The sequence below is a fragment of the Lineus longissimus genome, chromosome 5, assembly GCF_910592395.1.
Source record: "Lineus longissimus chromosome 5, tnLinLong1.2, whole genome shotgun sequence".
In the NCBI taxonomy this organism is placed as follows: domain Eukaryota; kingdom Metazoa; phylum Nemertea; class Pilidiophora; order Heteronemertea; family Lineidae; genus Lineus; species Lineus longissimus.
In genome coordinates, this window is record NC_088312.1 from 19,510,334 (window position 1) to 19,526,290 (window position 15,957).

At 39.8% G+C, this 15,957-nt stretch overlaps 1 protein-coding gene across 6 annotated transcripts; it reads right to left on the reverse strand.

Annotated features, from left to right (window-relative positions):
* Nucleotides 1-716: 716 nt before the first annotated feature.
* On the reverse strand, nt 717-12,282 carry LOC135487619 (uncharacterized). 6 transcript variants are annotated; one of them, XM_064771591.1, is made up of 12 exons: nt 12,166-12,282; nt 11,287-11,338; nt 10,993-11,080; nt 9,023-9,289; nt 8,748-8,879; nt 8,529-8,590; nt 8,100-8,200; nt 6,354-7,635; nt 6,104-6,216; nt 5,712-5,835; nt 5,399-5,476; nt 717-5,227 (listed from the first exon to the last, which is right to left on the reverse strand). In XM_064771591.1, the coding sequence occupies exons 2-12, from the start codon at nt 11,311-11,313 to the stop codon at nt 3,635-3,637; spliced, it is 3,867 nt and encodes a 1,288-aa protein (XP_064627661.1). In that variant the 5' UTR covers nt 11,314-11,338; nt 12,166-12,282; the 3' UTR covers nt 717-3,634. The 6 variants fall into 6 exon arrangements, with proteins under 6 accessions (XP_064627661.1, XP_064627662.1, XP_064627663.1 ...); XM_064771592.1 differs by lacking the exon at nt 8,748-8,879; XM_064771593.1 differs by lacking the exons at nt 11,287-11,338; nt 12,166-12,282 and having other exon boundaries at nt 9,023-10,833; nt 10,993-11,083.
* Nucleotides 12,283-15,957: the final 3,675 nt, after the last annotated feature.

Genomic DNA, 15,957 nt, shown 5'->3' on the forward strand with positions numbered 1-15,957 from the left:
CTTGTCACAACTAAGCCAATGATTGTCTCCTCCTGTTGAGACAAACTCTATAGATCACCCTGAGGTCATGAAGACCAATCAGACTGACACAGTGGTCACTAAGACCGTCTCGTCTTGTCACAACCAAGCCAATGATTGTCTCCTCCTGTTGAGACAAACTCTATAGATCACCCTGAGGTCATGAAGACCAATCAGACTGACACAGTGGTCACTAAGACCGTCTCGTCTTGTCACAACTAAGCCAATGATTGTCTCCTCCTGTTGAGACAAACTCTATAGATCACCCTGAGGTCATGAAGACCAATCAGACTGACACAGTGGTCACTAAGACCGTCTCGTCTTGTCATAACCAAGCCAATGATTGTCTCCTCCTGTTGAGACAAACTCTATAGATCACCCTGAGGTCATGAAGACCAATCAGACTGACACAGTGGTCACTAAGACCGTCTCGTCTTATCACAACCAAGCCAATGATTGTCTCCTCCTGTTGAGACAAACTCTATAGATCACCCTGAGGTCATGAAGACCAATCAGACTGACACAGTGGTCACTAAGACCGTCTCGTCTTATCACAACCAAGCCAATGATTGTCTCCTCCTGTTGAGACAAACTCTATAGATCACCCTGAGGTCATGAAGACCAATCAGACTGACACAGTGGTCACGACCACAAGCCTAAGATAATATAATTCGAGGAGAAAACACTTTATAGCAACATTTAAACTTTATTTCTGCAAATCTTAACTAATACTGCACTTGCACAATGAACAAGGGGTGAGAAAATTTACAGAGCACTTAAAAGGCTTGATTTGTTACATAAAATGCATTTGAAATTTAAAAACGAATTGAAAATGAATTTAACATTCAAACTAATTGAATAAGCATTGAACATATTTTACAGTGCTGGGATATCAACTGATATAAATTTTTTGTGGCTATAAAGCAATTGAGATCTCACATCATAATGAACACAGAAGCGAAACCTTGCACAACAAGAACAAGTCAACATCATAACAAAATATTCACAATACATGTTTATCGAACTCGTATTTACAAAAGTACCGTACCAAAGAAAGAAACTCTCTAGTGCCTTTCATGCTATTATCATAAAGGCCACACAAAATTCAGTTTTATCAAAATGTCTTGTATTTAATGCTAAACTATAAAACATGAATCAGCGTATCCCTCTTACAAAACCTAAATTTTTATACTCCACCAAAACAAGTGTCACACAAAAAACAACACACTATTAAAATGGCTAGTACAGGGTATACTCTGACCTTAGACATTCAAAAGGAAGAGTTACTCTTACCCTTTCCTAAGACAGTGAGATCATTTATATGATCATTATTAAGATTGAATGAGTTTTCATTGTATTATTATATTTATTATGCAAATGATCATAAAATACCACTTACACAAATTTAATGCTGTCCACCATATAATTGAGATACATCTAACTTCTCTGTGCTATTATGGATAGAAAACCAAGTTATGGGTTTGTAAACCCATGGTTAATTGCAAAGCCAAAATATCTTATAAATCACTCTGTTGCTACATCCTCTACGAATTAGTGCAAGCAGGTTTTTGGCCCTGTTTTAACAGGGCCAAAAACCTGCTTGCACTAATTAAAAAAAACATTGACTGCTGTGCAAGCCGTGGAGGATCCCCATAGTTGCCTATCAAACAGAAAGAGTCACTTAACATGAACATATAACAGTTACTCCTACTACATGACTTCCAACAATACACCCATATTACAGTGAGCCTTTTAAAAAGTGTGTAGTTTTTTTGTGAGACACCATGTTGTACGCGAATGTCCTGAAACTTATTATATACTTATGTAACTTTTCACACAACATCTGAATTTTGTACAATCTAATCATTACAACCGGTACCAATTTATACACCTGGGTTTTGTGGTTCTAGCCAGATTCGAACCCACGACCTTTCGGTTATGGCCCCGGCCCTCTAACCATTACTCCGCTGATCCCCTACATATTGCCCATTGTGATCCCAAGACACAGATCTAAGATCATTGCCATGTGATACCTTGACGAATATTAAGAATTTTTGTTCAAAAAATGATAACTTTACCCTGTATACCATTCTCCAATTTAGTCCAAGTCCATGCACGACCTAGTCGTACTTAGAATATAAAAACACACCTTAACCTATACATGTAGCAGCTAACATTACTATTGACTACTGGTGAAGCCGTGTCATAAAGTGACACACAAGATTCAACTGATCAAAGGGAAATAATAAAAAATAATAAATGCAGAAAATCAGACCAATATCTCACTTTCATGACAATGCATATTGACATCCCTAAACGACAATCTAAAGTCATTTCATCACCATTTACATATTTATGTATGACCTGGTCTTTCATTGAAGTATGCCATGAAGCATATCAAATAACAATGAAATTTCAAGTAGAGTAAAATGCTGCAATGAGACTTCACCAAATATTAATCATTAAAGAAGGATCACATGTTTTATCGCCATGACAATGATCTTAGGTTAGTGATGTGCGATCAGCACCAATATTGTACGTACATAGTACCATAATAGTGATAACACTAGAGGGAAGGACTTTACAGAATGTACATTTTGTTTCTAACACGACTTTCAACCATATGTGACCCACACTGGCTAAAGGTTCCACTAGGATTAATGGAGAAAAGTAATCTACTCAGATTTAGCAAAAGGTAGACAATAGTGAAATAAATGGAAGAGACAGGGGCCACTGTGCTCACCAATCAATGTGTAGCAGAAGAAATGGACATACTAAGTATGGTTCACTAAGTATACAGCGCAACATGCTAAAAGGCAACTAACGCTAGGTCACCTGAACCTAATTTATAATCAACGTACAGATGCTGAATAATAGTTTCAAAACACCAAATTAAAAGACTGTATGAGCGACATTATCTGGATCCTTTAGCTAGAGTGACTCCCAAATACTAGTCATAAGAATCGGTCTCAAGAGCTACATAGTCACAGGTCAAGTCTTGGGGTAGAGAAAGTGTCGGAAAAGTGTTAGAGGCCTAAGCTGAGCAACAACACTTGGTTACAAGTAAAATACCTTTTCAGACCAGCATTACACAGCTACAGAGCTACATTGGTAGGGTTGTTTTACAAGATACAAGTTAGTCAATCAGCCAGGCCTATAACACTTTCCCAACACTTTATTTACCCCCAGACTTGACCTCACCCAAAAATACTAGAACCGACTCCTGTCATTCATGTACATGTAAAATCATATAAATCATTAATCGTATTTTAAGATGAAAGCATGTGTCTGTGAACAAGTAACCAGTCCATGGCAATCATAAGGCAGCAAGTTACCCCAGGCAAGCTGAGCGTAGTAACCGGACATAAGGCAACCTGTCCCATAACATACTTTCAACATTGATTAACTGGCAAAGGAAATAACTGATAGTATTGTAACCACCTAGTCTAGCCGGGCCCAAAACAACATATCAAGCTATAGTCCAAAGCCAGCCTTTAGATACTTCACTCACACTCACAAACAAAACACTAAGAAATCCAGTTGACACTGTACTGACCAACTATGACATCACTCTCTTATTATTATTGACAGTCAATACACATGAAGCATAATCAGCTTAGTCACTCCCAGCCTTTGCAATATTGACCTTCTTCATAAAGGCATCTGTTTTCCTCCTGTTCCACATGAAAATTAAAAACTGGATAAAGAAACAAAAGTGAGACTGCGACAGATGCATGCCAGTGTATTTGATACACTGAAGAAAACTATTGAACTGTTCACAAATTTCTGTATTGTACCCAGTGAAAGTACTGAGTCGCCGAGATCTAAAATTCTTCCCACAGGTGTGGGTTATTCCGTGAAACACATCATGCCATATCCTTGTATGAATAAAAAAATCTGGTTCCCTGTTTAGGCTGTATTCGCTCAGGGAACATGCAAAATCATAAAAGACCTCCTTTGGAGGCTCTGGCATATATCTATAAATAGATGCAAAGGGGTCTTTCCTCCCCTCTGCACCCTGTATGACATGGAAACCGTAACAATGGCCATGGATGGGGCAAAACCAAAGAAAAAGATACGACCAGCCACCAACAGAAACTTTGCCAAAACTTTTATGACATCTTTCCTCCTCACATGGCAAATCATCATGGTTGCTAGATGCAGATTTTATTGCATATCCAGGCAGCTCCCTTAATATATTGCCATGTGGGGAGAAATAATATGCTACACCAGATTCTGGATTATAAGTGTGATCCTTAGGGGTTGGGGGTGAATACATATGATCATTGCGATGGATTTCCTGGATGAAATCAACAAGATATGAAATAAATGCATTAAATAGAACAGACTTGTGGTGAATTGAAGATATATACAAAGCATGGCCCAATTCAGGGCAAAATGTTCGAACAAACTTAGGGTCTAAATCTGGGGATGTGGCCAAGATTTCCCCAATAAACCTATGCGGAATGACAGTACTGACAGCAGCAACCTCTGAATTTAATAGAATAAGAACCTCTGCCCAAGCTTGCTTTAAATCAGCTGGTAGTACATCAGAAAGAAATGAGGTAAGGATATCCTTACAACCTGGAGCCTGGGGACAAACTGACAGGAGATTCTCATCCTCCAAGGCTCTATCGACATCAGAAATAATAACAGCATCTTTGCAAGATAAATAAATTTTGGCAGTGTTTTTGAGATGTTTACGAGCTTTTCTTACCAAATCATCATCTGTGCCTGGACGGTAAGGCAAAAAGACCCTGTCAAAACGTTTATGGTTGGGCTTACTTATATGTGGGGTGTCTGGTTTTTCAACAGGGGAAATATTTACATTACGGAAAGGCATACCAATGTGAGTGCCATCGCCAGCAATGGACTTAGGATTAAATTTACACCAGGGGTCAATATGAGTACGAAAGTCAATCTGCATTCGACCACACCAAGAAAAAAACCATGAAACAAAAGTAGACTTATTCATGAATGGGGCGGATGCAGGGTGGATGGATTGATAAATACGAGACATGTCATCGCAGAAAGAGGAAAAAGAAATTTTGGATGATAAAATACGATTGAGAAAATCCCAGCCAACCTCATCACATGCTGCCACTTGCTTGGACCATAGAAATACGTTGTCGCTAGCACCACTGTATAAAACACGTTCCTCACATCTCTGAAGGCATTCTCGAAAGAACACTTTAGCTCTTATAGGACTCTGCAATAGAAGATGATTGTAAGACAAAATGCTTAACATGTTGTTAACCACCATACACACCATGTTTATGTGCATTCTCAAAAACATTCAAAACCCAAGCAACTCAAGGAGTACCTAGTAGTTATTCAGTACGAACTCCAATATATTCCAATAAAGGGACATGATACTCACCTGTCTCATGTATAAGGTACAAGTGAAGTGCTCGGTCGGAGGCAAGCCGTTAGGATGATCTGTATCTGTATATGCGGACTGAAAGAGAAGAATTAACCCTGAGATTAACTGAAGGACCAATGACATAAATTAACAGATTATTGCAAAGGTTCTGGCTAACCAGTTGCAGTTTCCTTCATTGAAAATAACCTAGATATATGAAGAAAGTGTAGAAAATTCTTTACATTACCAATCTCTAGCCTTTTAGCAATACCTGATAAAAACATGATATTATTATTAACAGGAAAGACACATACACGTATAACCTACTCACCCCACATTTGCACCTTCTATCTGGTATCTCTGGGATTAAATCTAGACCTTCGAAACAACCTGTTGTTGTGTTGCGGTGAAACCTCTCACTCCCGTCATGGACTGCTGTGCGTGCTCGTGTGTTCCTGAGAGTGAAAACAGAATTTACGAAAGATAAAATGCAAATTCAGAACAAAGATAACATTAAAGGCTTTTTAATCAAATAAGATGGCCTACTGGGGACGCGATTGATTTGAAGGTACGTGTACATGTATAATGGTATATCTTAACCTGAATTCATGCAATGTTGCAAATGCAATGAATTTGTTATTGTCATTTAATTTTGAAAAGTGATGAGGCAAGTCAATTACTAGTGTGATTCATTTAAATAGTCGATATCAAAATAACAATTACCTTATCGCATTGATATCTTTTTCTTCCACAGAAGGCTTGTGCACACTGTAGCCTCCAAAGTCCCACTTTCCAGTGATCTTATTGAAATTTGCAGGCTTTGATGGCTTATCAGGCTGAAATCAAATTATGAATTTTGTTATAACAGGCAACTAATTGAAATTAGAAGAGAGCAGACTTTGGAATTTGAGGAGAACTGACTATTGTAGTATGAATACCACTGACTCAGTGAGTGAATGATTAGTATACATACTACTTGTTCATAAACTGGTGGATTTCCAGCTGGCTCATCAATCACATCTGCTTCTTCTTCCTCTTCAAAACTTGGGGCGTTTTGAGGGGCCCAGACCTCCTGGTTGGCATTCATAGTAGCAAGATGTTCACATAAGGTCGAGGCTTCCTCCAGCTCCATTAGCCTTTTCACTGATCTTTTGTGTTTGGAGGAAGCCTGACAAGCACCATTCGTACAAAAAACCATTATTCCTGTTGAGGATACATTGATAATTGAACATGAATAGTGTGATCTTACAGAGTATTTAGTTGTGCCAAATATGGGGGCACTGAGGCGGACGACAGGATCATTGAGGTGTTTTTTACATTCATTTATACGAGCTTGGATAGCAGAAGAGACAGTAGAAGAAGAATCAGTGCCAGCACTGTCTTCGAGTAATAAATTAAGGTGAGGCTTTATCTCCTCTTTAACAAAACGACAATGCATACAAAGGAGGCCATCAGGGATTATATCATTATCGTGATCCAGGTTAGCAATTGTAGCAATGATTCTATATATATCACAAGAGCAGCGAACAATGTCATCTTCAACAGTAACGGAACAGAAAGAATTAGGAACAATTTCACCATCTTCACCATACTCATTCAAAATAAAACAGTCCTCTTCGGGAGAATGATATCGCCAAAATATAGCACCGAGTTCTACGAGTTTTAATTTAAAGTTCAAATATGGATGGAAATTCAAAATGGCAGTAGTAGGCGCACAAACAGCAAGTTGGTGTTGAAGTGTCTGTTGTGTTATTTTTACAATACGTTGGGTAATCTTCCTGGTTTTCTTTAGTGGGACAATGTCAGGGAAATATAACTCTTCGTTTGGTACAGGTAATTGACTAGATACAGGGTGGAAAAAATGTTTAAGAGTTGAGTTTCTCATGATGGCTTGACCTTTCATTTCAAAATATATATAACGATTTCGTGGGGATGATGGCAGCTGTAGTGGGACGGTAGTTTCTTCAGTAATAATAGTGGATGGAACATATGATAAGTAGCGGAGGTAGCCGATTCTGGATGTTGATTTGCTAAGGATGGATGGATTTCGAGATGTTGGGTATGGTAGACTGTGATCATTTGATATAAGACATAGGACATCCAGTTCATGTTGGAGGGAGAGAGGTCGTGGCATGTTATCCATATCCTCAATGCGTGTGATCCTGTGACGTGGCTGGCCATCGAGGCGGAAAGATTGTAGCTCTTCTTCTAGTTGCACTTGGGTTGTCATGTCAACACCGAAAGAATGGACATAGCTGTAAAACAATGCAGGGAACAATAAGACTTTAAAACATGTTAAAAAAAGGAATACTATACCTACTTTTCAATCACTACTTTCAATATTGCTGTCTTCATGTGAGATAAATAAAGTGGAATGGATGTTGCAATGAAAAGTGTCTTCGCCAAACTCTGATGAAATGGAATAAAATTAACACTGAAGATGCTGAATAAAAGTATAAAAGCAGAACATTCAATAGAAAATGTACAAAAATGAACGAAACTGTTAAAGGAAACACATGAGGTAATGAGATGCACAATTAGTATTTCACATGCATGTACTCAGGAGAAAGATTAATTCATTCATATCAGTTACAAAGCAGGCAACAACTTTCCTTATTTGCTAAAAGTAATTACAAGCCCCAAATCACATGTCAAACATTCTCTACTGTACTAGTAATGCCAAGTATGTGTCTTCTGCTCTGTCGTCTGAACTTTTTACCTGTGAGCCAAATAAATGCATTGATATTGATGCTGATGGTTCACTCTTTGCAGGTGGACTGAGTAGGTTGATCCTTCATGCATACATTCTGTTAGAGAAAACTATTAAAAGTAAAGATAACAAAATATTGTTAGTTCAAAACAGGCAACTACGGGCAGATAACTTATTCTTACTTATGGTCTGGTTTATTACGATGTGCATCACGTCGAACAACATGTACAAACAAGGACAGCTTTAAATCACTATCACCCTGGGTCACTTCAGTGGACGCTTGTTTCAAAACCTAAACAACAAAAAACACAGCAGACGTTTTGCCAAATCAGTGATGTAGGAGAATTTTTTTTAAAATAAACAATAAAACATGTAAAGTGTTGGTCAAATGTATGATGTAAAACTTTTTAACTTGCGATTCTAGCTGCAACAACTTGCCTCTATATGTCTCTTGATTGCAGCCAGTTTGCGGTTGTATATTTCGCCAACACGATTTTTAGCTAAGGAAACGAAAGAAAAAAAATGATTAAAGGGCTGGGCTGGGGCCATTAGTATGGAGCTACCATCACCATATATGAAGTGGTTGTGTAGATTTCAAAGTAATCAGAGGTGTATACGATATATGTAGACGAGCACAGTACAAGTACAGTCACTTACTGGGTGCCTTTATTGGTGGTTGGCCGATCTGACTTGCAGGGCGCTTCTTCACCGAGATGCTGTCTCTTCTCGTGGCCAGATAGTCTGCCTTCGACTTGATATCATCAGCAGTGTAAATTCGATATCCATCTCCTTCAAACATGTAAAATGGGTAGAACAAAATGGTAAAGAGACCATGATCTGAACATAGGCCCCTAATGACCAAAAATGGTTCTATCAGATTTTGTTATACGTGCACATTTAAAAACTGAACGGTAACTAAATTTTTTACTCACCAAAATGATGATGTTTGTGGTGGAAAAAGTCGCTAAAGCTACCACTCTCAAAAAAACGAACCAACTGTCTCCCGCCACTTTCGATCTTTAGAGCGTAATAAACGCCTTGGGAGACATTGGCATATGCCCCAATCTCAAGCAAATCCTTCTCCAACTCGATGAGGGATGTGCGATCCTGGCCTACAACACCATTATCGAATAAGACCTCCTCCATTCCATACACAAGGTCTGTTGCCCTTCCAATCCGGTCCAGAATTCCAGGGTAGGCTAAATAAAAGGAATTTACCAAAATGTAATATATTTATATATCAAACAAGCCAGGTCAGCTCTTATAATAAACCAGGATACATGAAAGATTTCAACTTTTGTTTGACCGAAACCAGTTAAACTGACAAGTTCACTCTTCTCCATTAATTAGTATGCTCATTTACCATCATATTTTTTCTTAGATTGCCACAACTGGTAGGAATGTTTGAGATCACAGCAACATTACATTGGCAAGTGTCACTGAGTATGAATTCTTGTTGAATATAGCTTTGAAGGATGCACACTGCCTTCACTAAGTCAGTCAGACCTCTTCTTCCTGTTTTGGCATTAAGGCAAACTGTAATTTGCTGTAAGTTGACTTACATTGTGGTCCCAATATGATACAATAAAATAAAATACTAGCTGATACTTTGATTCAGTGGTATTTATTAAATAAAAGTTGATCAGCCTTCATTGTAATTGAACAACCACGGTGCTAGCGTCAGGCACCAGAATATTTGAATCAAGCACTAACGTTTCTCCGCGACATGACTCCACTCCCTTACTAAATCAATAACGAAAGTCCAAGTGAATAATGTCTCAGCTCTAATCTAACTTAGGTATTGGGAGGGTTGACTTGAACTTTAAAGAGAGCATATTAAAACAAACTTAAATGCCCGGGACCAGGTAAATCTGGGACAGTAGGTCAGTAATGCTAAAATGCATTGCAAATGACTTCTCAGCGGTGGTACCAGATGGCCCCATGACTTTAAAACTCGAAATAGTCCATGGTAGTCACTGTCTGTTTCAAGATTGTCCAACATTATAACATTCACTAAAAGTCAAGAGGACAGAGTCAACTTATATAATGCACTTCACTCAAACCCAAATAAGTGGGGAAACAAATGAGCGAGAACAGCGATCCGCCTGCATCCTGCCTAATTTGTTTGTTTAGAATAATAATAAATAAAAGCAGGATAGAGATTAGGGACTTTTTACAGATTAGTTAGAACAGCGATCCGCCTACATTCTTACTAATCTGCATCATGTTTAGGACAGAACATAGTCCTGACACCGAGGGGGTGGGTTCTAGCATAGTGGCCTTTGCTGTTCTACAACTGGCATTTTCTAGATATCTGTTGGTTTTGCCTCAAGAAGACAGTGTTTCTGGACCGACGTGGTGTTGTTGTTGTTTGCTGCTCCTTAGCCCGTATAGGTTCCAGTTCCTCCATGATTCCAATTCCATCAACGATCATAACGTCAGGAGTATTGTAGCGCTTCACAAACACAAAATTGTGATCGGAACATACACCAGCCAGTGCCCACAGCTTTGCACCTCAGGTGACTTGTCTTTAGAATGACGGTGTACAGTTCTGTTTGTTCATTCGATCCTGCTTGACCAATCTCCCACCATCATGCTTGGTTCCAATGCGTTCTTACAGCTTTGCACTCCCTCTCTGCTCAGCCTCTCAATGTTGTGTTGCCATCCTTTATCCTCAAATCTTAGCTGAACAGGAGCTAAGCTGGGCTTTTTCCAGTTGATGGGTATGGGTTTGCTGGATAGGCTGCGATTAAAATTAACAACAAACATGCAATAAAACAAACAAACAACAAATAAATGACAGTAGTATGTACATGTATATGCAGCATACACGATCAAGAACTAAGTAAATTACTAATCATGCAAATATATTCTAGGGAATAAAATCAGTTTTAGTAAATACCTTCAGCTGGCGGACGGACAGCATATTCATGCCTCTGGAGCGGCGCTGTGCCAAGCTCCGGCCGGCTCGACGAGGGAGCAGCTACAAACTGAAATAGATAGAAGATAAATGAAGAGTACATGAACATGAACTAGAAATTGGTGGTTTTATCTATCCTGCATAGTTCATTGAAGTTTACATTGTAAAATATATCGGTATGTGTGATCGTCACACATAACATGTTTGACTCATGTGTTTGACTTAAAGTTACCAAAAGTAACAAAACTTTGCTCTTCATGAAATAAATTGACTTGCCTGCACTGGATCCCTTGAAGAACGCATCCTTAATTAATAATCAATATGAGATCTGAAATATAAAAAACGAATTATCATAAATTTCACATTTTATGTTTGTATTTGGGAAACTACCTGAGCAGCCATCCGCATAAATCATTGGTCTCCTAATGGAACTGTAACTAACATAGCAGTATACAGTGCGGCTGAATCAGTAGTAGCAAAGATGAGCCTCGGGAAGAGAACACAAATTTATCTGGTGTTGTTTGCGTTCACTCCGCACGGGGTGTCCCAAGTAATGAGAGTATTCTTCCTGCAAGAAGGGATGAGCATAATTGTTCGGAACTACGTGTATGCACCAATTGGCGATTTCAGCAAAGTGAGAGGAGGAGTCAATCGCAAGCCACCGTCAACTTGGGTGGGGGTATTTAAATTGCCCAACCATTAGCACCAGGTACAAAGAATGTCGGTTCGCTGCTTATTTCCTAGGCAGGGCATAACTCGTCATTGCACCTTCACTATGGTGAATTAGCAGCAGCGCCATACGAAACGACTTATAGATAGGCCTAGGCCCCTACCACCAGATCACACCCCCATGTCTACATTTAGGGATACCTAACCTTGATCGAGAAACTTAATTCCCCTTAACACGCCCCGAATGCACAGGCTATGTAGGCAGGCCTAGAGAGTGAACTGGCCAAGTCCTATGCATGAGAGGCCTGCATCAGTAGGCCCTACATGTATCATAATATTAGAGATCACCATGCATCATTTGCATGTACAGTGTACCTGTGTACTGTAGGGCCTATGTCAATATCAATATGATGAACAAAAGTACCCAAGTTACAAGCCTGGGGTTACAAACAAGGGCAAATGTTTCTACAATAATCTGCTCTTTACCGTATTGTATGCACAATATCTTGATCAACAAAATCAAAAACGGCGCGAAAGCAAAAGGAAATTGTAACCAGTGCCTTTGCCTACACATAGAGGCTGACATCTTGGATTATACAGAGAATGGCTCTGATTGGCTGCTTCTGCACGCGGCCCAAACTCATTTGTAAAACGCACTGTGGTGGCATCTAACGTTATGCGGCATCGCCGTGGTGCTGTACCGGGAGAAGGAGTAGCGCCGGCGGGAGACTGGAGAGAAAACGTGGAAGTCGCAGGCGTTCCATGAGTTGGTCGGGCTGGCAGTCTGGACATAGATGGGATCGCATCGTCTGTACGTGACCAATTGAATTTCTTTTCCGGTCGCATCTTCCTCATCATGTTTATTTTGAAGCGGTATGTCACGTTGTCTTCGAAATGATCGGAACACACGAACGAAGAGTTTTCGCCGTACACGAAGTCGGCTCTTGTGGAGTTCACAACTCGGGCCCATGCCGCATAGAGCTCCGGGTTTTTATTTGGATTTGGAAATGAGAAGACCCCAACTCTTGGAGTTAGAATACCAACGTCAGTGCTTTTTGGCTCACCGTTAGGGGAGTCTATACGATAGCCCTGTGTCCGTCGTCGTCCGTCGTCGTCCGTATCCTGTGTGGCACGTTTCTTAACCGCTTGACCCAGAAAGTTCATACTTGGTGTGTGGGTACCCCTAGGCAAGACCTTCCTTCAGAATGAAAATCAGCGCAATTTGACCGCTGGTCTGCCATATAGGGGGCGCTCTTTGAAAACCTATTTTTGTCATTTTGAAGCTTATGGTTAAAGCAGAGCGATGAAAATTTTATGGTGGGTGTATCTAATAAAGGTACATCACATATCACACGGGTTTTTGATTTGACCTTCATTTCAAGGTCACAGAGGTCGAACTCTAAAATTTCTTTGATCATGGCACGTTTTTTTGCTATTGGTCATAGACTCTCTAAATTTGATATGTAGACACCTATTGGGCATCTCTACATGTTGACACAGATTTAGGTCAGTGTGACCTACTATTCAGGTATAAGTAGGTCCAGGTTAAAAAAGCCCATTTTCTTTATTCCAGCAGATTGAAGTTTGAAATGAAGTTTTAGAGGTCGGCCTGATATAGAGGTTTCGATATTAAATAGATTAATTTCGTTTCATATAACTAGGTGGCGGTATTGTGCAAAAATGTCAGTTGGCACATTGCCAGCAGTTTTGAATTTCGCGGTTCGAGGCAATCCGTCGGGTATCCCAGATGCGCAGTGTTGTACTGCGCCACTAGATCTGCATACTACAAGTATGGAAGACAGCCATTTTATGAATTTGAAGCGAGACGAAGAAGGAATTAAATCACCTTGAATCAATGCTAAAACTTAATCATTCGCTCTTCGGATGAGGTCGTATGTGTTGATTACATTCTTGTGATTGGTTTGAGATTATTAGTTTGTCCTCATTGCCGGTTGTTTTAGAAAATTTTGACTGTGATTGGAAGGTAAAATGAGAAACTTGTCACACTGTTCTTCGGCTTGGAATGGGGATAGTCAACGCAGAGCCAGTTGGTACAAGCTGCTTGCGAATCGGGGTGGCGTAATAATACTGTGAAAGAACAATAAAATGATGAATTGTAGCAGTGTGTGTCAGAAATTATGTGATTTCCATTGCATTTGACGATCCCAAAGTTTCGAGAGTATGGCAAAATGGCGGCTGGGCGATTAGCGTCAAGCCGGAACCTTTCGTTACAATGTGGGCTTTTAAACACAAGTTAATGGTTTATAATCACCCAGACGCTACTCATTAGGTAAACCTCTACTAAAAACACTTGCTTTAATTTTTGTAAACATGTCACGAGTGCTTAAAAAGAACCATTTTTGTGATCGTTTTTCGTCGCTGTAGAAATGTACACAGTCAGAGTCAGTCAGTGTGTCAACACAACAACGGTGTTGGTTAGTATACACATGAATCCATGATACACGGAGACACGAATGTAAACATTTGCCTGTTGGGTCGGAAGGAGTTCACCGTTACCGATCACTGCCCCAAGAAAGGTCATCTGAGCTGGTTGACTAAAGTAGATGATGATAATGATGAAAGTGTGGCACAGCTGTCATCAGTGCTTTTATAGTTAGGCCTATAGTCGGATTCATAAGTAAATGTCACTGACACTGCCCTTAATTGGGTCGCTGTGCAAAAACTATTGGGCCGATTTCTTCAAAGTTTGGTTTTTCTTGAATCTTTGTATTTTGCACATGACAAGATGTAATCAGAGTATTGCCTTAACCCTTTCACTGCGGAACCCAAAATTTCTATTGTTCTCTACCATTCTAATTCCATGGAGGACCACTAATAAATGAAACACTATTGACATCTATCAGACATTTACAGAACTGCATATCAGTCTATAACACATAGGAATCAAAATAGGCGAATTCGTCAACCGGCCTACGGCCGCACGATAGACATTTTTATTTGAGTCGCCAGTTGGCGTACACCCGCAGCGAAAGGGTTAATAGCGAAGTCCTCTGTTAGCAAGACACCCTCCCTGACACTGATTTTAGTCTTAAATAGGCTATTTCCATTCATTATGACCTCTGTAATCAGGCCACCACTCTATTAAGGACGGCATTTGTCACTTCCAAGTGTGTCCCTAATACAAGAGTCCGTCCGTCGTTGTCCGTTAGCAATTCACGTTTTGTAACTGCTGGAGCTATCGACTTGAAACTTGGTACATGTTCCCCTATGTAATGATACCTAGGAGACGGATCCGATTCAATTCCTGATTTTACCACCAGGTAACCCTATTTTATGACGTACACAATTATGTAATTTCTACATCTGGACTTGTGCCTAGTTCTTCAAGCCACCAGCAGATGTCAACCCTATAGAATTTGATGCCCACAATGTGCACAGCATGACTGGTGGGCTGAATCTTTTTACCTACTTTTCAAGGTCCTTTGACACAGGTGAGCACATGGTCCCTGGACCATTTCATTTCAGTTGTATTTCCGCATCCATACACAGCACATCGTTTTCCTTGATTTTTGCGTTTTCTTATACGTTTCCCGGCTTGCTTCTTACGCCGAGGTGGCTGATCTGTTTCGTCGGAATCGCTAGAAATATTTTCCACCTTTCAAAATATGTGTAATCTACTGCTGATGATAGCTGTATCCAATCTTGAACTCGTCTGAGGCTAACCATGCTTAGGTTATTTATATATATTGGCCCAGGATACCATTGTTCTAGTTTCCTGCAATTACAGCAGGCTTATCGCAGCTGTCAAAACACGCATGGACAAGCTATCAAAACAACACTGGCACATCCTTTTACGTCACCACCGGTGGTGGCGCGCAGTGTTTATTTTAGGATCTGCATTTAGCAGACGATGTTTTGAGAGGAATATCAGTGATTATAAATGGCCATTATTTTATTGTGGTGAACCTGGATAACATTATTTCCACATTAACTTTATTAGAGAAGAACTACAAACACATTTATAAGATGAAACATGTACATGTATATTTAAGCGTAGTGGTATCTCTTTAAGCATCACTCGGTCTCGCTTTAAATGTTTGTCCACATGCGCAAGAAGATACAGGTACATGTAAAAACGCCAGTATAACTGACACTACACTGATCATAGTGCTTTTAGGATCGAGTGTTGTCAGTTGGAATTGTGGTTTGAGTGACTTATTACGGACCCTTATACGTATATGGATCGAAATGTACTCAAAACCGGCCCTCTTTCTACAAAGACTTTTTCCGTAAACCCATAGACATCCTTAATAAGTT